The sequence below is a fragment of the Sparus aurata genome, chromosome 21 (assembly GCF_900880675.1).
Source record: "Sparus aurata chromosome 21, fSpaAur1.1, whole genome shotgun sequence".
Lineage (NCBI taxonomy): Eukaryota > Metazoa > Chordata > Actinopteri > Spariformes > Sparidae > Sparus > Sparus aurata.
In genome coordinates, this window is record NC_044207.1 from 2309846 (window position 1) to 2334387 (window position 24542).

Here is a 24542-nt window from a genome sequence, read left to right on the forward strand (position 1 = left end):
TGAAGATATAAGTTATTGTTACATTATATTGTTAATAAATGTTTTAAATTTGACAATGTAGTGTGGTACATTGCGAACAAAGGTCAGAAATTATGTTGCATAAAAGTCTAGTCTAAAAATGACATAGCAACCTGTACTTTAAAAAAAATAAATGTAAAAATCGAGAATCGAATTGAATCGTGGCCTTAGAATTGAAAATGTAATCGAATCGAGGATTTGGAGAATCGTGACACCCCTAGTGAATATTGCTTGGTTAGTGACCATCGGTCTTACACTACTTTTCGCGATGCATTGTGGGATACATTGAGTGCACTATATAGGGCCGGGCTTTTCAGTTGGTGGCCCCAGGGCCGGGTCCGGCCCCTGAGGAATTTTGTACCGGCCCTTGGAGTGAGGTGTAGTTGTTACATATGGGTAATCTCATACAGCGCATGACTATGGTTAATTGTGCATTCTATCGTGCCGTGGGTGGCGGTATGCACCCCTTTAAGCCATGGTGGCAAAATAAGTAGAATATCTACCTGTTTCGGCCAGACATGTATTTTGGGGAACCACACATGACCAATCAGAGTAATTCGTGCTCTAGTGCTGCACTCTGACCACTGTGACCGCTCTCGCTCTGACCTGCTTCTTTAAAGCCTAGCAGGAAATTTGGCTAGCAAGAAAGATGTCTCTCTCTACCTTAAAAAAAAGAAAAGTTGACTCAGAGAACAGGCAGTTCAACAAGGAATGAACAGAGAAATACGCGTTTATTGCCGTTAATGCGAATCCAGTGTGCTTAATCTGCAACGAGCGCCTCTCTGTGTGCAAAGAGTATAATTTGAGAAGGCATTTGAGGACAGCGCATGCTAACTTTGATGCTACTTTCCCACAGGGCTCTGCTGCTCGGAGGCAGAAGATAACAGGGCTTACATCTTGTTATGAGCAAAGACGTCGCATTTTGTTTCAGGCCTGTGCGGATCAAGAGAGGGCAACTGCGGCATCGTTACAAGTGGCATGGATATTGGGCAAAATGAATAAGCCGTTTAAGGACTCAGAGACAGTCAAGGAGTGTATGCTAGCATCCATCGAGGAGGTGGTAACAGATGAGAAAACCTGAAAAAGCATTATGGATTCGATCAGGCAAATTTCAATTTCTGACACGTCAAATATGAGGAGAGTCGAGTCCCTTGCATCAGACGTTTTCGAGTCGCTTTGGGACAAGCTGAGGAAGGCCGAGGTGATGTCTTTGGCCGCGGATGAGTTGACTGATAACAGTGATGTTGCACAGCTGTGCCTCTATGTGCGATTTTTTGATGGGGAATGTTTCCGTGAGGATCTGCTTGGACTAATTCCCATGGAGGGGCACACTACAGGTGAGATTCTCTTCACCAAAATTGCTTCATTCTTTGAGGAGAACAACTTGGATTTGGTGCGCGTCAACATGTTGGTGACGGATGGTGCGCCCTCGATGGCGGGCAGGGATCAGGGGCTCGCCGGGAGGATGGCAGCCGCGGTTCCGCAGGTGAAATCTCTACATTGCCTCATCCACCAAAGCCTCCTGTGTGCCAAGCTCAGTGGTGAGTTAAAAGAGACCATGGACTCTGTCATGGCCATTATAAACTTTATCCGCTGTACCTCCAGTTTACAGCACCACCTTTTCCGCAAGCTGTTGACTGACATGTCTGCTGAATTTAAAGATTTGCTCATTCACAATGACATTAGGTGGCTTAGCAAAGGAAACGCTTTGAAACGTTTTTGTGAACTAAGAGAGGAAATTCTGGTGTTTCTCCGCTCTTCAAAATTGAAAAAAGCTGGCAAGTTCCTGTCTCTGATGGAAAATGATGAGTTAAATGCCGCTGTTTGCTTTATGAGTGACATTTTCCACCATTTGAACCAACTCAACATGGAGTTGCAGGGCAGAGATAAAACAGTCGCAGAACTTGTGGAGAAACTTCATGCTTTTCAAAGAAAGTTCTCACTCTTCTCTGCTGATCTTTGTCCTGGCAAGATGCTCCACTTCCCCACATTGAGAAAATCTGGCCTGCAAATTACAGAGGTGATGTCAGGCTTTATTGACTCATTGAAAAATAACTTTGCCACTAGGTTTGAGGATTTCAGCATCTCCAGTGAAGTGATGAGATTTGTGAAGGACCCTTTCTGTGTGAATGTTGAGACAGACTTTGCATTGAAAGGAAAGGAGCTGGTATCATCATTGGATGAGGGGTCTTTACAACTGGAACTCATTGACAATCAGTCGTCAGATGACTTGCGACAGTCATTGCAGCAGGCAGGTTTTCAAAAATTCTGGACCCATGAAGTCAGCCGAGAGAAATTTCCACATTCAAGGGGTCTTGCCCTTTTTCTTCTGACAATGTTTGGCTCAACATACACTTGTGAGTCATCATTCTCTCACATGAATGCCATTAAAACTCACAATCGCATATCCCTCACTGACCAGCATCTGCAACACTGCTTGCGCATTGCCCTGACAACATATACACCTGACTTCACTGCTCTTGCCAAGTCAAAAAAATGCAATTTCTCTCATTAGATGGCAAATGCTGGCAAACTACACGCTAGGTAACAGGCATGTTAGTCAAGCAAGAAATGTGAATTGATTTTTGAACAGTATGATTTAATTAACATGTTATTTACCTCATATTATGCACTTAATGGTTTTCTTGATGTAGTATTATTGTTGAATGCAGTTTGAAATGTTTTGGCTTGATAAAGTGCCATGCACTGATATGTTGTTATAAATCTATTCAGAGGCATACTATGCAGTTTTGTTTTTGTATTTGTTGGTGCACTTGGAATTGAAGTTGTTTGTTAGCTAAATGAATGAAATTCAACTGATATGGCTCACGTAAACTGAGTGATGCAATTTGAAATACATTGCCTTGATAAAATACCACCAATACCATGTTGTTTTAATTCTGTTCTGTACCATACTATGCACTTTGGTTTATTTTTGTTGGTTGAGATACATTTGATGTTGCCTGTCACTCAAATGAGTGCAATCTTAGATATCTGTGATATGGCTGACCTAGGTTGATTGTTAATGTGTCTGGTTTATGTTCAAAATGGACAAAAGTGAGTACAGTAGTAGTCCATATGTGGATTTATAGGGCAGTCTATTTCATTTTTTTAGAAGGATCACAAGGATCACATCACAGTGTGCGTATGTTGTTCTGCATTTACAGAATAGAATATATTGACTCCTTCAGTATGTTGTTGTAATTTCTTTATTTGTTACCATAATTACTCATATTGTCCGGCCCCTTATTCTGCCTCAGTTTCCTGAACTGGCCCCAATTCCAAATTAATTGAATAGCCCTGATATAGGGTATAATATTCCCCACTAGACATTCGGACAGCACTACAAAATGGCATAGTCACTATATAGTGCACTATATAGGGAGTAGTGAGTGATTTGGACACAGCCCTGGATCTCAGTGGTAGAGCTGGTAAATACGGTTCCTTTTATGGATTCGAGTCATTATGAGTCACTCACTTAATTGAACCGGGTAGTGCGAGTCACTTGAGTCACTTGAGTCAGTATTTCCTAATCACCATAGAAACTCAGTCCCACCCCATTGTCTCTTAACCACTAACGTAGTAAAAAACACAATGCAATAAAACACTATATACATGATTGGAAAAACAAGAGATACAAAAATATAATAAAACAAATAAAGAAATAATAGAGTACTGAGGTAGGAACAGTTTAAAAGGATAAAGTTCCCAAATAGAGATAATAATAGCCTACTTACAATATACTACTTAATATTTTTATATAATATTTATATCGAGGATTACAAGTACCTGGGTGTTATTATCAACCACAGACTGGACTGGAGATCTAACACTGAAGCTGTTTACAAGAAGGGGATGAGCAGACTTTACTTCCTGAGGAAGCTGAGATCCTTCAACTTGTGCAGCAAGATGTTGGAGAACTTTTATCAGTCTGTGGTGGCCAGTGTACTTTTCTTTGCTGTGGTTTGTTGGGGAAGCAGCATCGGAGCCAGCGACACCAACAGACTCAACAAACTGATCAGGAAGGCTGGCTCTGTGATTGGCTGCAAACAGGACACTCTGGAGGCTGTGGTGGAGAGGAGGACACTGAAAAAACTGTTATCCATCATGGATAATCCTCTCCACCCTCTCCAACTCATACTGGTCAGACAGCGGAGCACCTTCTCCGGAAGGCTGCTTCAGCTTCGCTGTTGTGGCAATAGATACAGGAAATCTTTCCTGCCACAATCCATCACTTTATACAACAACTCTCTCACCTCTGCCTGACAGAGAACTCTGGTCTCTCTACTGTTTGTTGTATATATTATTATTGTTATAGTATATTTTGCATATTTTGTTTTGTTGTATATATTATTATTGTTTACTGTTTATAGCACACTGTGCACTGTATATATACACTATGTATATATTGGATTCTATTTATTTTATGTATGAAATGTTTTATTTGCGGACCCACTACTGCTGTAACAAAATAATTTCCCAGTCTGGGATCATTAAAGTAATTCTATCTATCTATCTATCTATCTATCTATCTATCTATCTATTAATTATTTTATTTTGCAAAGATCAATCGACCTAATTTCATTTTATTATGCTACATCTATACACCAAACCAGCAGTAGCCTAGGCTACCTGTAGAACATTGTGCAGGTAGCCGGAAACGCAGCAGACTCGTAGCTTGCGAGTTGCAATGCTGGAAACGCAGCAGACTCGTAGCTTGCGAGTTGCAATGCCGGAAACGCAGCAGACTCGTAGCTTGCGAGTTGCAATGCCGGAAACGCCCGCGAGCCGCTATGCTGGAGGCTTGCGAGCTAGTGCTACAACGAGTCGGCTGTGTTTCCGGCATCGAGGCTCGCAAGCTAGCCCGCAAGCCGATGAGGGAAACACTCGTAGCTAGTAGCTCGTAGTTGGTAGCAAGCTCGTAGCTCGTAGTTCGTAGCAAGCTCGTAGCAAGCCCAGGGCTACTGGGCTACACGCTTGCTATGTATACGGCTCTGTGCAACACTATTTATCAATTTAGATTTGATTATAGTAGGACTCAAGTGATTCGTGTTAATGATACTAGAGATTCGCGACTCATGGGTTATTTTATGAACCGGGTTAAAGATCCAGATGAGTCAAGATTCATACACCTCTACTCAGCGGCTGTCCAGTTGCTCATCTTGATGTCCGCGGATGAAGTGATGGACTGACTGCTGTGATCAGCTGTTTCTTGGTTTTAAAACTCCCCGGCTGTGGGTCGCACAACAGGTCAGTGACACCTCCGCCCACCTCACGCAGGGGCCGGCACACTGAAGCCTCGGATTTCGATAGCGGGCGAGGCGGAAATAAGTGTACCCTCCCAGGCGGAAAATCGGCGGACCAAAACAGACCCCCAATTTGCCGGCCTCTGTCTAAAACCACACCGAGCCGCCAAAAGGACGGGCAAATTGGTGGCTTGATGCTCTGTCTAAAAAATGATTATTTCAAAGAGATGCACCTGGTTTATTAAAATGTCTTTATTATTGTCATTTTATTTTAAATCCAATACTGAGATCCATGTCAAGCATTAAGTGAGTCATTTTAAACTGTTCTGTTGACATAAAGCTGCCTCAGAGCGGGTCAGTGGTGCAGACTGATCGTCTGATCATCTGATATCAAAACAATCACTACCTATCAGCACCAACTCATCTACAACAGAGTGACACTATCGTCCAGTCAGTGATAAACGCAGCCTCTTCTTCATGTGAACAGATCCAGACAGTCCTCCGGCTCTGGCCCACTGCTGGACTCGTCACCATGGCAACAGTCAGTCTGATGGTGTTGTTGTCTCTTACGCCTCCTTTTATACACACTTGTTTTTATCTTTTCCTCCTTTTCTTCTGCTTCCCCCTTTTCTGTCTCTGGTCTGTGAGGGGAATCTTGTAGTCCTTGTGAGCTGGGAGGATCTGGGATTTGTAGTTTTTTGAGTTTCTCTGTAGACAGAGCTGTCTGGAGATTATGGTAGAACCTGGAGATGACCAAAACAATACAAATAAAATCTCCCAGAGGCTGGGTTAACATTTGCATGTTTACATTGAGCTGTGATTTATATAATTAGTAGGGGTGTCACGATCTCGATTGTGACTCAGATATCGATTGAAATGATGTCATGATCTTGGCCATCGAAATCAAAGGTGGAATTGAAGATTTAGCCACGCCCACAGTATCACATCCGGCAGGCATGCCAAGAGGGGGAAAAAAACCCACACACAGCATGTCGTAGTGCAGCGAGTTAATGACAATGTTTGTGTTGTCGACAAGAAAACCACAGTTTGTAAGATCTGCTATGTGCACATAGCATACATGTCCACAGTCAACGGACATCATCGCATCAGACATGCAACCTTTTTCAATGGTGCAAAACCCTGGATTTTAGCATTTAATTAGCGTACTGGAACCACACTGCGAATGCCAAGTAGGTTGCATCCCTGGAAGTCCAAGCAGTGCAGATTTAGTGGCCTTAACGACAGAGTGCAGGCCCTCCATAGCAACAGAGCTACATGACCATCACAGCACACTACATTAAATGTGCACTCTGCAGCTACAACAAAGAGTCACTAGATGGCAGGTACCCTCTTATTATGTTTACATTTTCCAGTTGACTGGTGAAACAGGTTATTGTTACATTTATACTGTAAATAAATTATTCAAATTTGACAATATAGGAATAAGAATTTTAAAATATGGTGAGTTATCATAACATACAACCAATGATCCTAGACTACACCAAATAAGAAAGGCAGAGCCACCTGCTATTCGAGAATCAAATCAAATCGTGACCTTAAAATTGAAAATCAAAATGGAATTTTAGATTCTAGAGAATTGTGACACTCCTAATAATTAATAAGACGTTGTAGAGGCTAACAGCCACAATGACTTCTATCAATGACTTAATGGCAGAGAGCCAATTAGCAAACTGACCTGTGGATCCGTCTAAGGTTCTCCTCCATCTTTTGATTGGCTATCTGAGTTAGGAAACTGATGTATTCATGTTCAACCAGGAGCTTTCCTTCATGGCTCAGAGGAACCTCCAGGCCGTGGGTGCTACGGACAGCCTAAAGGGACGAAATACAGTACGGATACATTTAAACCTTTCATACAGTCTATCTGAGCAACACATGAAGCAAAGCAAAGTTAGATTTACTGGACGTTTTGTCCACAACGCTGGAAATGTCACAAAGCCTACCGTGATGATTTTCCCTGTCTTGCTGACAGTGAGACCAGAGTTCCTGAAGCCTGAGTTGATGGCCACTGAGTGCTAGATGACAGAGGAGATCATTAATGACAGAAAGGTACGTTTACCTGATGAATTATATGTGATGATAACTATATTTTATGATAAAAAATGGTCCCATTTTAAGGTGGAAACACAAGCACCCACAACTACTTATTTAACAAACTGCAGCTTAGTGTTGAGTCCACATGTTTCACCCTGAGCAACACATTCAGGTGCAGTTCCTGCTTGGAAACAAATAAAAGCAAGCTGTCATGATTTACAATCTCAATGGAAAATTGATCAAGATCAACAGTGAGGTTACATGAGAGTTACCCAGATGTTGTTTTGTCTTATTCATAGATCCTTAACTGATTTGTTTGTGAAGAGGGCTCAGAAATGCAGAAATGTCGAAACTTTCGAAGTCTGCGGCCTGTGGAGATATTAAACGCCATTTACGGTGGCACGGGGCCGACGCCATGATGCAAGGTCAAGATGGAGCTGATGAGCCCGAGCAGCAACAAGCTAACGACATAGCTCAAGATATCAGTAACATTTACTCAGCACTGACAAAGATTTCTGAAGACCTGGGGGGGCTGGCAGAAATACTTCGTACCACCTCGTCAGTTGAGACTAAACTTTCAGCCCTAATTACGAGACTGGATGACGTGGAGAACCGAGTCGAGTACTTGGAAAGAGCCGAGCAGGTGTGGCAAGCTAACCCACCAGCTAGCAAAACAGATGTCGGACAGATATGGGACAAATTGGAAGACATGGAGAATCGTTCGAGACGCAACAATGTACACTTCGATTGCTTTCCGGAGGGCAAAGAGGGAGGAGACGTGGTGAGATTTTTGGAGGAGCTGTTGCCAAATTTGCTGAACATAGAGGGGAGACAAGAGATTGAGCGGGCACATTGGGTTGCTGGCCAGCGACCCGCACCAGGAGACAGACCCAGACCAATACTGTTGGTGTCCCGCAAGGCTCAGTCTTAGGTCCTTTATGATTTAGTTTATATGTTAACGACCTACCACTTGCATGTCCTGAAGTTGAAACTCAAATGTATGCGGATGACACGGTTATCCTGGCACACGGAAGAGACAGATGTGAAGTAGCAGCCAAATTAACAGCAGCGATGGCCAAAATTGCCACCTGGCTTTCAGAGTCCTGCCTGACACTAAACGTCAGTAAAACTGCATGCATGTACTTTTATGTAAGAAAAAATGGAAATCAGCCAGATATCTTTGTCAATGGGGAAAAGATCCAGACTGTCACATTTTAAATACCTGGGAGTTACTGTTGACTCACAGTTGTCTTTTAAGAAACACATAAAGCAGGTGTGTAACACTGTCAAATTCAACCAAAGAAACTTCAGATGCATTCGAAATCAGCTACCCTTAGATACCGCCAAATTATATATGCACTCGATGATTTTTTCAAATATTGCATACTGCATCACAAGTTGGTCACAAACTGGAAAAACAACACTTCACTCCACTACAAACGCTCTATAAACAAACTCTCAAGGTATTAGACAAAAAGCCATCAAGTCATCATCACTGCAAAATCATTCAAAAGCACAAACTCTTGACTTTTGAAAATTTAGTGCGTCTTGCCGATGTTAGTTTAGTGTATAGGGTAATTCAGAATCTCGCTGCTCCTCCGTTAAAGGAGTTCATATCTCTGCGCCCAGACAACAGGAGAACAACGAGGACGACTAGCAGAGGTCACTGTACAGTACAGCACAGATGTACTGAGTTTGGCAGATGAGCCTTTTCTGTCAGAGCCACTTATTATTAGAGATGCACCGATCGATTGGCAACCGATCGCAATCGGCCGATAATGCCCCTATCGGTTTTGATCGGAGTTCTCAAAATAGATCACATCAGGCCGATCAGATAATTTAAGTATAAAGACAGTGCATTAACTGCATGCAGGGAGGGAATTTCATGGCCGCCGTTGCCCCGCACTTTGGCCTTGATGCCCCGTGAAAAAAGACTCATCGTACAGCCACAGTGGCCTATGTGCCCCTGGCCCGGTCAGCGTAGCAAGCTTGCCCTGAATTACAGCCACCTGAGTGCACAGTAGTCACTCACAGTAACTTCAATGAGTCCGCGGTTCGCGCAGGTGGAGTCTCATCAACACGATGATCTCACGTGAAAGCCTCTCAAACAGCAGCAGCGTCTCAAAACAGAAGAACGAAACTTACAGCACAGCGAGCGAGTGCAGCTGGTTTTGACATGATACGTAACTAACTTATGTGGTAGGATTTAGTCCGGTAAAGTTGGAAATATATTCACAGATTCGAACTTCCCGGATCAATAACTCATAAGTGAAACCTTGTTAAAACACAAACGACGGCTCTTTCTTACCGTACTACGATAGACAACGAGCTACAACCGTATTTTTATCAAAACAAGTGTCTGGACATTAACTCTGGTCTCTATGCTCAGCCGTCTGAGACGAGGGCGCAGGGACCGTCTACAAAGTGCAACACCGAAAAGAGAAACTACAAAAAATTCAATAACTTCACTATTATTCAGAGTGTAGTGTCACCAAAATCACTCCACACATCAGTGGTCTCCTGCTGGTTATTCTACATTTTTTTGTTTGGAAAAAATGTGCTTTGCCATAATTTTGGGGAATTTCTATAGGGAGAAATATTCAATAACACTAATATTCAGTGTGGTGTCACAAAAACCACCTCACCCTAACCCTATACTTAACAAAACTACTTTCTAATATAACTTTAATTTCTGGTTGGATTTTGGTATTGGTATATTATAAATTAGGATGTTATGGTATCAGTCTGAAAGGTAAATCAACACATTTTACTCAGTGGCCTTTGTGCCCTGTCACGTGGCCTTGGTGCCCCTGGAAAAAAAAAAGTGAAGGCCAAATGGACTTGCCCCTAAAATGACAAAATTCCCACCCTGACTGCATGCATTCCCACTAGTAAGCTGAAGTTGCTCTATGTAAGCTGAGTCCAAGTTGTCTCTAAGAGAGTCTCTAGAGTGTGAAATATTGCACATTGCCTCAGCCTGCAGTAAAACGGTGGTCAATTCATGATACTTTCTCATCTCCTAATTTTTATACTTAATAATACAATGTCAATGTTGTGTAAGAAGAATCATTAATTAAATATATGAAAGTTACACAAGACAACAATATAGAAGAATTTATGGATTTGACGCTGTGATCGGTGATTGGCAATATCGGGATCGGCAGATACTGCTATCGGTGATCCTTGATCGGCCCCAAAAATCCTGATCGGTGCATCTCTACTAATTATTGGAACTCGGTACCAAATAAGATCAGAGACATTAGATAAAATCATGGCTTAAATCTACTCAATTATGCACCCACCAACCATAAATTCAAACATTAGCTCACTATTTTGTAATCTTTTTAGTGTTGTATCTTAACATTGTTTTGTTGTGTCTTAACATTGTGATTTTATTCTTGTTGTTGTGTTGTGTTGTATTGTGTTTTAAGAGTATGAAACCGTGTTATTGTTGCTGTTTGAAAGGCTGCTTGTGTATGAGTTTTTGTACGTGCTTGACTGTGTTAGATTTATGTTATTTGTTCCTGCCCAGGGACTACAGATGAAATTTAGCTAGTAGCTAATTCTGGTACGACTGAGAGCCCTGCACTGTCCCTGTTAAATAAACAAATAAATAAATAATACTGGACAGGTTACTGAGATCGGCAGACCGGGACGCAGTGTTGCGAGCAGCGAGGAATAAAGGCAAGCTGAGTTGGGAAAACACTACTATTATGCTCTTCCCTGACTTCTCTACAGCCACTCAGATGAAACGCGACAAATTCAGAGATTGCAAGAAAAAACTGCATAAGCGGGGGTGAGTTTCAGGATGCTGTTCCCAGCTAAGCCGAGAATTGAGACCGGCGAGGGTGTGAAGGCTTTTGACTGTCCCCGGAGAGCCATGGCTTTCATTGACGCCATGCAGTGAGTGCTGATGGAGTGAGTTGTTGCCATTTTCATCCTACACACCCGAACGTAATAGACACTGGTGTGGACTCTTTTTCATGGCAGCAGTGCGTGAGGGGGCACGACGAGTGGAGCCTTGCGGACCTCTGTGGGGGTCTAGTTGTGCAGGTTCAGGTTTAGTTGCACACTCTTATTTCATTAGATTTATGGGGATGTTTGTGTTAAGTCACCACCACCGCTTAACGGTACTGCCTTTGATAAATGGTTGTGTGTTATTAATACTAGTGCAGTGCCTGTAGGAAATATGTATTCCTATAGAAAAGTGGGAGGTTAAGTAGCTTTTTTATGGATGGCCAAATGAGGCTGTGTTTGAAGGTGGGACGTCAGGGATATTTAGGTTTGTTGTGAAATCCGATATTCAAGCGTATAATTGGCCGTTTTTGACTATTTTTGATTTTGCCATTATATTTCACCTTAAGAATTATTTACTTGGTGTCATTATTTTCAGCACAACCTCACATGTGTGACTGTACAGTACAGTTTTATTTTGACATATTGTATTAACACAATGGACCTAAAATAAAAAAAAAAAGAACAAATCCGAGTAGAAAAAGTTAGATTTTTTTACTGTGAAAACCACAAATATGTTTAACAAACCATTTTTTATTACTTAAAATGCATATATAAATTGTTGTTTGCTAAATGTGTGCATACATTTTAAAAATGTACGAAGTTATATGTAACTATTTACATTTAAATGCAGGCAATGCTCATTCAGCAGTCTCCTAATTGTTTTGACTCATTTAACAAAAAAAACGACTCCACTACACACTAAACACACTACACCAAACACTACATAACACACTAACTATACACTCCAAACACGCTAAATGTCGCAAATCTCTCAACTCTCAATATCGCTGTCCATACACCGACCATCGTTGCCTGTCATTCATCCGCCTCCGTCCCACAACTTCCTGTTCCTCAACAACCAAACTTGCTGCTTGGACAATTTCATGACAAAAGCCTGTTTTTACAATTTCTTCCTGCACAACACACAAAGAAAACGTGACGGCAATGTTCGCGAAAAAGCGTGGCGGACATTATTTACCCTAAGTCTGGTTTTGGACGTGCCGGTGCGTCCGGTCTGTGACTCGGGAGGTGGGCCGTGTGGGTGGGCTAGCAGCTAGCTACACACGAACATCCACAGATTCCGATCCCACTTTGTTGTCCGTGCGTCTCCGGATCTCCTCAGACCCGGTCCGGACTCTTTTAGTCTCATTAATCCACAGCAGTCAGTTTAGATGCACGGAACAGAACGGGACCGAACCGCCGGCAAAATCCTGGTCCAGCTCGCGCCGCTGCAGGTATAAATCTGCTTGTTTCTTAAGGTATGTCGTGGGCTAGAGCTCTGCAGTGATTGGCTCTGGTGCGCACGTGACTGTGGTGGCTCCGGTGGACAATGCTTGCGGAATTTGTAAAGCATTTATGAAATAATTTATTGACGGTATCATTGCAGTCCAAACAAATGCAACATTGCACTCCCTTGAACCACGCAGCAGCCACGTTGAAAGTCTCAGGTCAGTCTGATCCTGATCCGCAGAGATATTTGAGGCACAGATACACACACACACACAGACAGACAGACAGAGATAGATTCCTTGCTTTTATAGAGAGAAGTAAGCAGGCATGTCATCACAAATAGGTTTAATGTGTTTCTCCACTTGGAATGTAAATGGGCTGGGGATCCCTGTTAAGAGAAAAAAGGTCATGACCATGCTCAAGAACAAGAACTATGATGTGGTGTTTCTCCAGGAAACACAAATGTCAAAAGAGGAGTCTGAGAAGCTCTGTGCGGGATGGGTTGGACATGTTTTTTACAGCATAGGCTCTAGCAAGAGCAAGGGCTGTATAATTTTAGTTAGTAAAAACTTACAGTTTAAATGTCTAAAGCAAATTAAGGATAATTCGGGAAGGATGATTATTGTACTGGCTGAAATACAGTCGCAGAAGCTAATCTTGGCCAACATATACGTAGCTAATCTGGAGGATCAAAAAATGTTTATACGTCTTGAAATGAAGTTACAAACTGCTGGGGATCACGCTGTTGTTCTGTGAGGAGACTTTAATTTCCTAATGGATCCAGTTCTTGACCACAGGAAAATTGCTTGCCAATTATACGTAATTATATATATCACACTATTCACACTATTGTTCTTCTGGAGTTTATCATTATTAGTGGGCTGTGCTCGCCAGCCCACTATGGACACCTCTATAGCAGAGCTATAGGTGTCCACAGCCCACTATTGTTATTGCTCGCGTCTCTTCTTCAGATTATTATTCATCCTACATCCTTTTTTCTGTCGCTAACTCGCCCCGCACCGTTGAGCGCACACAAACAAATTATATATCAAAACGTGCAGCTTGATCGGACTCGGGTTGCTATTATTTTTCTCACCAAAATATACATTTTATATAAAAAGCTGCGACAAATTTCCTATAAGGAATGAATGGGACGAAGTCAAAAAAGTCGCAAATCCGCTACCTTTTTCAAACATCTCCTGCTCTGGCATACGTTCACGTAGTAACACCGTTCCAGCTTTAAAATGTAGGCACAGGTCCTGAGTATTTTTGTTGTATTTGAACTTTTTTCCTATGATGTGTAGTTTTTGAACTGTGACCCTTGAATGACGGTGAGTGATTTTGGAAAGATTCAGGGTTTTCAATGATTGTGTATGGCGGAATGTTCGTGCAGCAGAGTGGAGGGGGCCAACTGACAGAGTGGCAGACTGAAGAGTTATCTCGGAAATGTTCTTTCCGTGACGATCCTGGCCACAAATTAGGCTCGAAAACAGTGATATTTCCCAGAGTCGTAGCCACACTTGTCTTCTTTCTTCCAATGTGTTTACTTTATCAGTAGGATTTACGGTTTTTGAATTATCGACTGCTAACCGACAAGAGTACGTCCCAACTGTCCTATGCACTCCAATGTAAATCGGAAGGACTATTTTCAAAACTGCACCCTTTTTTAACTCGCTGCCATTTCCACATTTCTGAAGCTCACACACAGTATATTTCCCAACATTTAAACTACATTTAACGATTATTTTTTCACTCATTCAATGTGTGGCTTGATCGGACTCTGTATGCTATTATTCAGTTTTCTAGAATATTAATGTTTCACGTCGTGAGACGCGAACAGCTGCGAAAGACTTCCCATAAGGAATGAATGGGATGAGGTCAAAAAACGTGCAAATCTGCGACGGTTTTCAAACATCTTCTGCTCTGGCATGCATTCACCTAGAAACACCATTCAAACGTTAAAATGTAGGCACAAGTCCTGTGTATTTGAGCTGTATTTGAACTTTTCTCCTAAGATGTATCATTTTTGAACGGTGAGAGACTTCAAAAAACTCTCAGAAATGTTCTCTTTCAGTGACGCTCCCAGCCACAAACTTTACTCAAGAACAGTAATAATTTCCAAAGTTGTAGTCACACTTGTCTTCCTTCTCCCAATGTGTCTACTTTATTGGTAGGATTTACAGATTCTGAATTATGTGCCTCTAACCGACAAGAGTAGCTCTCCACTGCTCCATTCACTCCAATGTAAATCAGGAAGAGGATTTGCGAAACTGCACTCTTTTTTAACTTGCTCTTATTACCAGATTTCTGAAACTAGGACCACAAATCTTGATGAGTGTGTTCTTTAAGGCCTTTCCCGCTTGATGGTGAGGAAACTTTGCTGATACCATGTTTGCTTTTTCGTCACGGGGCAAAGCGCACAGCACACTCTCGCGATTTCCCGGCAAGGGATTGTCTAGTTCTTATTAGTGTGAATGCTGCAAGCATTCTTCTGGTTTATATTTTATTCTTCTTCCGTAAGTTTTTTGGCACCTATCTCCTCCTACAAATTTTGACCGATTGAAACCGTTCAACTATCAAAATGTTCAGCTTGTTTAGGACATGATGGCTATTAATTTTGGCTTTTCTATCTTTTATACTTTTAGAAGTATTCAGCTTTTTCTGCCAAATTTTACCCAATTCATCCTTATGGGGATTTTTTCAAATTTCATTCTGCTATGACTTCAGCATACGTTCAGCTATTGAAACCATTCCACTTTTAAAATGTTCAGCTCGTTCAGCTCTTTCAACCTTCTGCTTTTCAACTTTTCAACTTTTTCAGAAATTCAGCTTTTTCCCCAAAAAATTTAACATTGAATCAAATGGGAAAAGCTTCAACTCCTCTTCAAAGCTCATCGACTTTCAACCTCATCTTGTTCCTCATACGTTGAGCGAGAGACACCATTCAAACTTTAAAACAGTCTCAAGATCTTGAACTATTAACGATGTATTCAGTTTTTAAAAATATAGTACGGTTTTGAAAATATCGCAGTTTTAGTTTTAAGGATTTTTAGCTCCTCTTCTGATTTTACAATGGGTGTGTATTGCGTGGGCTAGAGTGGGTGACATCATCGCCAGAGTGAAGAGCGGCTTTCGAAGATAGGATAGAGAATTCTCTTCAGCTTGATTTTGGTCCCAAATCTTTTACTTGACATACACAATATATAGATAGAAATGTAGGAAATCTTGTTAGGTGTCAGCTGGTGGTCTCATTTCAGATGTGGGACTTACGGTTTTGGATTTAGAAGCCAGAGAGCGACAAGAAGTTGAAATGTAACCCCATAAGCCACAATGTTAATTTTGAGCCCAAATTTCTGGCCGAGAGTGGACGGTACCTGATTTGTCTCTCGCTGATGTGCCCTCATTTCTCACTCGACAGAAATAAAAACAAAACCACTGCGTTCAGCAATGTCTCCTGTCACTCAACATGTACATACTTTGGCGATTACCATTACGCTTTTTTCAGAAATCACAGGGGCTTGGGAGGCATTTTTCTATTCATTCTTATGGGGACTTTTTGATCGGTCTCTCTATTTCTCCAGCGTGTGTATCTGAAGAATGGGTGTGTATTGCTGGAGCCACAGTGTGTGACATCATTGCTACAGTGTAGAGCAGCTGGTAAATCTGGAGAAAGAATTCTCTTCAGCTGGATCTGGATCCCATATCTTTTACTTCACATAGACAATGTATACATACAAAATGTAGGAAATCTTTTTGGCTTGCTTCATGGTTGCTCCCCTCCACCATATGTACAACCATTTTTACCTTTTCATCCTTTTTTCACCTATTTGAACTCTCTCACCCTTTGACTTTGTTACATTTTCATCCTTTTTTCAACTCTTTAACCTCTTACATTCCTCTTACTCTACAGCTTTTCATATGTTTTCACCATTTTAACCTCTTTCAGCCTTCTTGCTGTGCAGCTTTTCATTCTTTTCTCACCTTTTGAAGCTCTTTCAGCCTTTAACTTTTCACCTTTTGGCCTTTTTTCAACATTTTAACCTGTTCCAGCCCTCTTACTCAACAACTGTTCATATTTTTTCCCCTTTTTAACCTCTTCCAACCCTCTTACTGTACAGCTTTTCATATGTTTTTACCTTTTTTACCTCTTCCAGCCCTCGGACTCTTCAACTGTTGATATTTTTTCACCTTTTTGACCTCTTCCAGCCCTCTTACTCTACAGCTTTTCATCCTTTTTCACCTTTTTAACCTCTTCCAGCGCTCTTACTCTACAGCTTTTCATCCTTTTTCACCTTTTTAAACTTTTTCGGTCCTCGTCAGCCTTTAGCTTTTCACATTTTTAGCCTCTTTTCGTCATTTTTACCTCTCCTAGCCTGCTTACTCTACAGCTTTTCACCTTTTTTTCACCATTTTAAAATCTTCCAGCCCGCTTGATCAACAGATTTTCATATTTTTTTCACCTTTTTAACTTCTTTGAGCCCTCTTATTCTAGAGCTTTTCACCATTTCAACCTTTTTCGCCTCTAACTTTTCACCTTTTTAGCCTTCTTTTTTTAACATCTTCCTGTCCTCTTGACAACCTGTTCCCTTTCTTTCAACATTCTTACAGTTTCATGCATTTTCGGCAGCACTTTCAGCAGATTTCCCAAATCAATTCAGCCCTCAGCATTCACACTGTATTTTTGCAGGAAATGCAAATGTTTCTAGTTAGTGTGAATGCAGCATTCACACTATTGTTCTTCTGGAGTTTATTATTATTCTTCCGTACGTTTTTTGGCACTTTTCAACTCATTCAAACTTTGACCGATTCAAACCATTCAAATATCAAAATGTTCAGCTCTTTAAGGACATGATGGCTATTACTTTTGGCTTTTCTAACTATTATACTTTTAATGCAAAATTTTCCCCATTCATCCTTATGGGAATCTTTTCAAATTTCATTCTGCTATAACTTCAGCATACCTTCAGCTATTCAAAACCATTCAAACATTAAAATGTTCAGCTTTTTCAGCTCTTTCAACCCTCTTTTCAAATGGGAAAAGCTTCAAATCCTCTTCAAAACTCATCGACTTTCAACCTCTTCTTGCTCCTCATACATTAAGCGAGAGACACCATTCAAACTTTAAATGAATCTCAAAACCTTGAACTATTGACCTTGTATTCAGTTTTTAAAAATCTTGTACTGTTTTGAAATGGTCACAGTTTTAGTTTTAAGGATTTTAAGCCCGTCTTCTGAGTTTATAATGGGTGTGTATTGCGTGAGCTAGAGTGCGTGACATCATCAACTGCCGCACCCCAGAGTGAGGAGCAGCTCCGAAAATGGGATTTTTTTTTGCTTCAGCTTGATTTGGATCCCACATCTTGTACTTGACAGACAATATAGGCATATAAATGTAGGAAATCTTGTTGGGTTTCAGCTGATGGTCTCATTTCAGCTGTAGGACTTACGGTTTTGGATTTAGAAGCCCGAGAGCGACAAGCACTCCAGAATGTTCCCCATAAGCCGCAATGTTAATTTTGAGCCAAAATTTCTGGAGGATCGCAGACGGTACATATTTTGTCTCTCGCTCCTGTGCCCTCATTATGCACTCTACAGTAATATAAATGACATGAGTGCGTTCAGCAAAATCTCCTGTAATATAGCATGTTTTGGCGATAACTATAACAGTTTTCCCAAAAATCGCAGGGGTTTGGGAGGCATTCTCCCATTCATTCCTTATGGGGACATTTTCGTCCTTGTTTCTGCTCCTGCTGCAGCATGTCTGCAGCCATTTGAAGCTCTTTCTGGCTTTAACTTCTCACCTTTCAGTCTTCTTTTGCCCTGTTTAACCTCTTGCTGCCCTCTTACTCTACAACTTTTTGGGCTTTTCAGTCTTTTTTCATCCTTTCATCCTTTTAAGCTTTTTCCGCCCTCTTACTCTACAGCTTTTTAGCCTTTTCAGACATTCATTTTTCTGTTCAAGGTTTCGGGATTCATTTAAAGTTCATTCATTCACTCTACAGAAATAAAAATAACATGGGTGCGTTCAGCATGTTTTGGCGATAACTATAACAGTTTTCTCAAGAATCGCAGAAGTTTGGGAGGCATTTTCCCATTCATTCCTCATGGGGACACTTTCATCTGTGTTTCTGCTCCTGCTGCAGCATGTCTGCAGCCACTTTAACCTCTTTCTGCCTTTAACTTCTCACCTGTCAGCCTTTTTTCACCTTTTTAACCTCTTTCTGCCCTCTTACTCTACAACGTTTTGGCCTTTTAAGTCTTTTTTTCACCTTTTTAAGCTCATTCCGCCCTCTTACTCTACAGCTGTTCATATGTTTTCACCTTTTAACCTCTTCCAGGCCTCTTACTCTACTGCTTGTCATCCTTTATTCACCTTTTTAACCTCTTCCAGCCCTCTTACTCTACAGCCTTTCATATTTTATCACCATTTTAACCTCTTCCAACCCTCTTACTCTACAGCTGTTCATATTTTATTACGATTTTAACCTCTTCCAGCCCTCTTACTATACAGCTTTTCACATGTTTTCACCTTTTTAACCTCTTCCAGCCCTCTAACTCTACAGCTTTTCATCCTTTTTCGGTCCTCGTTGGCCTTTAACTTTTCACCTTTTTTGCCTTCTTTCATCATTTTAACATCTTCCTGCCCCCTACTCTACAGCTTTTCATATTTTTTCACCTTTTTAACGTCCTCCAGCCCTCTTACCCAACAGCTTTTCATCCCTTTCATTCCTTTTTCACCTATTTAAGCTCTTTCGCCCTTTGACTTTTTTTACATTTCCATCCTTTTTTCACCTTTTTAACCTCTTCCAGCCCTCTTGATCTACAGATTTTCATATTTTATCACGATTTTAACCTCTTCCAGCCCTCTTACTATACAGCTTTTCATATGTTTTCACCTTTTGAACCTCTTCCAGCCCTCTTACTCTACAGGTTTTCATATGTTTTCATCTTTTTAACCAGTTCCAGCCCTCTTACTCTACAGCTTTTTATCCTTTTTCACCTTTTTAAACTTTTTTGGTCCTCGTCAACCTTTAACTTTTCACCTTTTTTGCCTTCTTTCACCTTTTTAAGCTCTTTCAGCCCTCTTACTCTACAGCTTTTTAGCCTTTTTAGATATTCATGTTTCTGCCTTTTCAACTCCTTCAAACATCCAACTTCATTTCCAGCTAGAGAAACTGTTCAGCTATCAAAATGTTCAACTTTGTTAGCCCATTAAACCTATTGCTTTTCAGCCTTTCTGCCTTTCCAGCTATTGGAAAATTCTGCTTTTTCTGCAAAATCCCGACCATTCAGCCTATAGTTTTATACATTTCCGGCAGTACGTTCAGCAGATTTCGCTTCAGTCTTCAGCATTCACACTTCACACTTCGTAGGAAATGCAAATGTTTCTAGTTATTCCAGCTTCAGTACGTTTTTCGGCACTTTTCAGCTCCTTCAAACTTTGCCCGATTGAAACCATTCAAATATCAAAATGTTCAGCTTTTTAAGGACATGATGGCGTCTATTTTTCTTGTTTCTATCTTTCATACTTTTGGAAATATTCAGCTTTTTCTGCCAAATTTTTCCCATTCATCCTTATGGGGATTTTTTCAAATTTCATTCTGCTATAACTTCAGCATACGTTCAGCTATTGAAACCATTCAACTATTAAAATGTTCAGCTTCTTAAGCTCCTTCAGCCTTGTAATCAGCTTTTCAACTTTTCAACTTTTTCAGCTATTCAGCTTTTTCCAAAAACAATTTAACATTGAATCAAATGGGAAAAGCTTCAAATCCTCTTCAAAACTCATCGACTTTCAACCTCTTCTTGTCCCTCATACGTTGAGCGAGAGACACCATTCAAACTTTAAATGAATCACAAAACCTTGAACTATTGACCTTGTATTCAGTTTTTAAAAATTTTGTACGGTTTTGAAATGGTCGCAGTTTTAGTTTTAAGGATTTTTAGCCTGTCTTCTGAGTTTATAATGGGTGTGTATTGCGTGAGCTAGAGTGCGTGACATCATCAACTGCCGCACCCCAGAGTGAGGAGCAGTTCCGAAAACGGGAAATTTTCTTGCTTCAGCTTGATTTTGATCCCACATCTTTTACTTGACATAGACAATATAGGCATATAAATGTAGGAAATCTTGTTGGGTGTCAGCTAATGGTCTCATTTCAGCTGTAGGACTTACGATTTTGGATTTAGAAGCCCGAGAGCGACAAGCATTCCTGAATGTTCCCCATAAGCGGCAATGTTAATTTTGAGCCAAAACTTCTGGAGGATTGCAGACGGTACATGTTTTGTCTCTCGCTCCTGTGCCCTGATTATGCACTCTACAGAAATATAAATGACATGAGTGCGTTCAGCAATGTCTCCTGTAACTCAACATATAGCATGTTTTGGCGATAACTATAACAGTTTTCTCAAGAATCGCAGGAGTTTGGGAGGCATTTTCCCATTCATTCCTTATGGGGACATCTTCGTCTTTGTCACTGCTCCTGCTGCAGCATGTCTGCAGCCATTTTAACCTCTTTCTGCCTTTAACTTCTCGCCTGTCAGCCTTTTTTCACCTTTTTAACCTCTTTCTGCCCTCTCACTCTACAGCTTTTTAGCCTTTTCAGACATTAATTTTTCTGTATTTTCAGCTCCTTCAAACATTCAACTTCATGTTCAGCAATTAAAATGTTCAACTTTTTCAACTCTTTTAGCCCCCTTAAGTTTTTCTGCCCTGTCAGCTTTTTAAAATAGTCACCTTTCTTTTTAGCTACAGACACCATTCCAACTTTATAATATATAAATATTTTGGTGATAACCGTTACAGTTTTTTCAAAAATCGCAGGGGTTTGGGAGGCATTTTCCCATTCTTTCTAATGGGGACATTTTAATCTTTGGCTCTGCTCCTGTTCCACCATGTGTGAGGCCATTTTAAGCTTTTTCTGCCTTTAACTTTTCTCCTTTTCAACCTTTTTTCACCTCTTCAAGCTCTTTCATCCCTCTTTCTCTACAGCTTTTTAGCCTTTTTATCCTTTATTCACCTTTTTAAGCTCTTTCAGCCCGCTTACTCTACAGCTTTTTAGCCTTTTTAGATATTCATCTTTCTGCCTTTTCAACTCTTTTAAACATTCAACTTCATATTCAGCTAGAGAAACTGTTCAGCTTTCAAAATGTTGAACTTTGTTAGCCCATTAAACCTATTGCTTTTAAGCCTTTCTGCCTTACCAGCTATTGGAAAATTCAGCTTTTTCTGCAAATTGCCGACCATTCAACCTATAGTTTTATGCATTTTCGGCAGTACGTTCAGCAGATTTCGCTTCGGCCTTCAGCATTCACACTGTATTTTCACAGGAAATGCAATTTTTCTAGTATATATATAAAAATGTTAAAGTAGTTCCAAGGGATGAAAGAGTACGTCTTATTCAATTCAAAATTATACATCGTTCTTATTGGACTCCTTCCAGATTTTTTCAATTAGGATTACTACCCACATCAAACTGTTGGCGATGCAAATCTGAGGAAGGTACTCTAGTTCATGTTTTATGGTCATGTGCTAAAGTCCAACAATACTGGACCAATATTCATTATAATTTGTGTGAGATTACAGAGATTGCTGAAATAATAATATAAAAAATGTTAATCATAAAAAAAAAAAAAGACACCTTGACAGGACATGAAACCAATGATGTGCTGATATTTACTTATCCCGGTGTGTGAGTCAAAGGCAGAGCCATGACAGATTTTTGACATTTGTGAATAGAATCTGAACCGTAGGAGACAAGAATCTAGATACTGATGTGAATCGATTTTTTCAGCCACCCCTACTTTGGACTGTTGTGGAAAATCCCACCCGACTCCTTCACAAAGACATCAACAGTCCTGTAGCATTAAACAACTTCATATGGTCCACCGGCTCATATAGACAACAGAGAGAGATTTGTTACTCATTACAATCTGCTCATTTATGGCCAATACAAAAGTGAATAATACGTGTAAATTGCTACAAAAGTAACAAAGAGCCCTTTTAATACAGCATTAAGTTGTTTTTGGTCATTTGTACGTTAGTATGAGCTTATTATTTGTAATTTCTGTCATATAGCTGTTATGAAGAAACATTTAGAACAGAGAGGACAGCATGTGTGTTCCAATATGGCTGACAGCTGAACATAAGTTAAGGAAATATCAGTGAGCTGCCTTCTAATAATGAAGCTTGTTGGAAGTTGGGCTAAACTGACCTGTTTTCACCTCCTCTCAGCTCGGAGTTGCTCGGAGTTGACAGTATCGTAATGAAGCACAAATGCAGGACTCGAGACTCCAAATTAGGGCTGCACGATATTGGAAAAAACTGACATTGCGATTTTTTTAGCGCTGCGATATGAAAAAATACAGGACAAAATCCATATGGTATTCTTATTTTAGTCTAATTAATTGGCAAATCTGTCAGAAATTGCATTTATTGCCAGTCAAATTAAAGGAGCTGTGGGGTGGGGCCAGATGTGCTGCTCTGGAGCACTTTAGTAATGACTGCAGTATGGCTCTCCCTGCTTTGTATAATGACCAGAATAGCAGATTAAACATGAAGCTCAACCAGCAGCCCAGAGCGCTGTGTCCACACACACACACACACACACACACACACACACACACACACACACACACACACAGATGAACTGTCACCCTTACCAGCAGCTGGGCATCATCCAGATGTCGACACTGAGCATGGAGCACAAAGGGCTCAAACTTTAACACTGCCTCTCCACTGGACCGGGCCACAGCACATACCTGGGGGACACACAGTGGACTCTTCCTCATATTACATCTACATTATTAGATTAAATATAGCTAGTGCACAAGTACAGCTTTTCTCACCACATCATCCCATTTGCATTTGTTGTGCGAGACAAAAAGCCAAACACAGTTCTGTTTTTGGACATCACTTCTCTCTGGAGCCTAGAGGACAGGACACATGATAGCAAGGATTCAAGAAAAAACAATATAGACAAAATGTTGTGGTGACATTCCATCTCTTGAAAAAAGACGATGTCACAGCAGTCAAAAAAGCTGTGAAGACAGGTTTGAGACAGAACATCAGCTTGTTAGGACCGTGTGAGACCAGGGGACAGGTCCAGCCCAAGTGAAATCTCTCTCACCCCGTCGATGAGGATGATCCGACCCGAGCAGGAGCTGGTGGTGAAGTACTGCTCACAGCTGTTGAGCAGAGACACGACATGTTCAATGTGTTCATCCACACTGGCCTTCTTACTAAGGTCCAGCCTGCTGAGACACTGTCTCTTCCACTGGACAAACGTTTGGTCCATAGCTGCCCGTGTCCTGTGTCCCGCAGCAGCCCAGAGGAAGTCATTCCAGCAGGCTCTGCTCTGTGCACGTCAGCTAGCTGCTAGCCATACATGCTACACAACACCGTAGTGTCTTCTTCTGCAGTCAAGATGGCGGCCGAGAAACGAGCCAGCGGCGGACAGCACCACCGTGTGTACCGGAGGCCACACCAGCAGGAGTCAGTGCTACACAGCGGGATATGATGGAGAGTTACTTTGTGTTTTAGCCACTAGCATAATAACACGTTGTGTAATCATTTAAATTCGAGATGTACAGAATACAAAAGGAACATGAAGGAGGAATAACAGATGACTGCCGAATAAAATCAAATGTAGAAATGATCCCCAAAATTGTATCAATTTAATAAATCAATGATGATTTTTCTTTACATGTCCAAAGAAATACATCAAAATCATGAAACAATCCATCTGATTCGTCCACTAAAATGTTCCATTATGATTTTTTCTCACAAATCAATTTACTTAGTATATTTTAAATAATTCCAGAACAACTTCAAGTTTCTCCCCAGAACCACATTCTGATGACCAAATGACCAAACTACTTTTATTTTCACTCTCACAAGGTAAGTTACACGGTTACAAAGTTACAAGGTACATTTATTTTCATTTCTTAAAACACAAAGGTGTAAGTCCTTTGTGCTCCATC

The 24542-nt window shown here is 40.9% G+C and overlaps 1 protein-coding gene across 2 annotated transcripts in view; it reads right to left on the reverse strand.

Moving 5' to 3' along the window:
* Nucleotides 1-24089, reverse strand: part of LOC115572882 (phospholipid phosphatase-related protein type 5-like) — a 43134-nt gene extending 19045 nt beyond the window's left edge. The window contains exons 1-6 of one of the 2 annotated variants that reach the window (XM_030403361.1): nt 23690-24008; nt 23409-23489; nt 23223-23321; nt 7226-7297; nt 6961-7094; nt 5499-6007 (exon numbers count right to left, since the gene is read on the reverse strand). In XM_030403361.1, the coding sequence (XP_030259221.1) occupies nt 5740-6007; nt 6961-7094; nt 7226-7297; nt 23223-23321; nt 23409-23489; nt 23690-23857 (822 nt within the window). In that variant the 5' untranslated portion in view covers nt 23858-24008 and the 3' untranslated portion in view covers nt 5499-5739. Of the gene's footprint in view, nt 1-5498; nt 6008-6960; nt 7095-7225; nt 7298-23222; nt 23322-23408; nt 23490-23689 lie in introns of those variants that run through there. The other variant, XM_030403359.1, reaches the window with a different exon arrangement.
* Between the last annotated feature and the right edge of the window lie 453 nt (nt 24090-24542).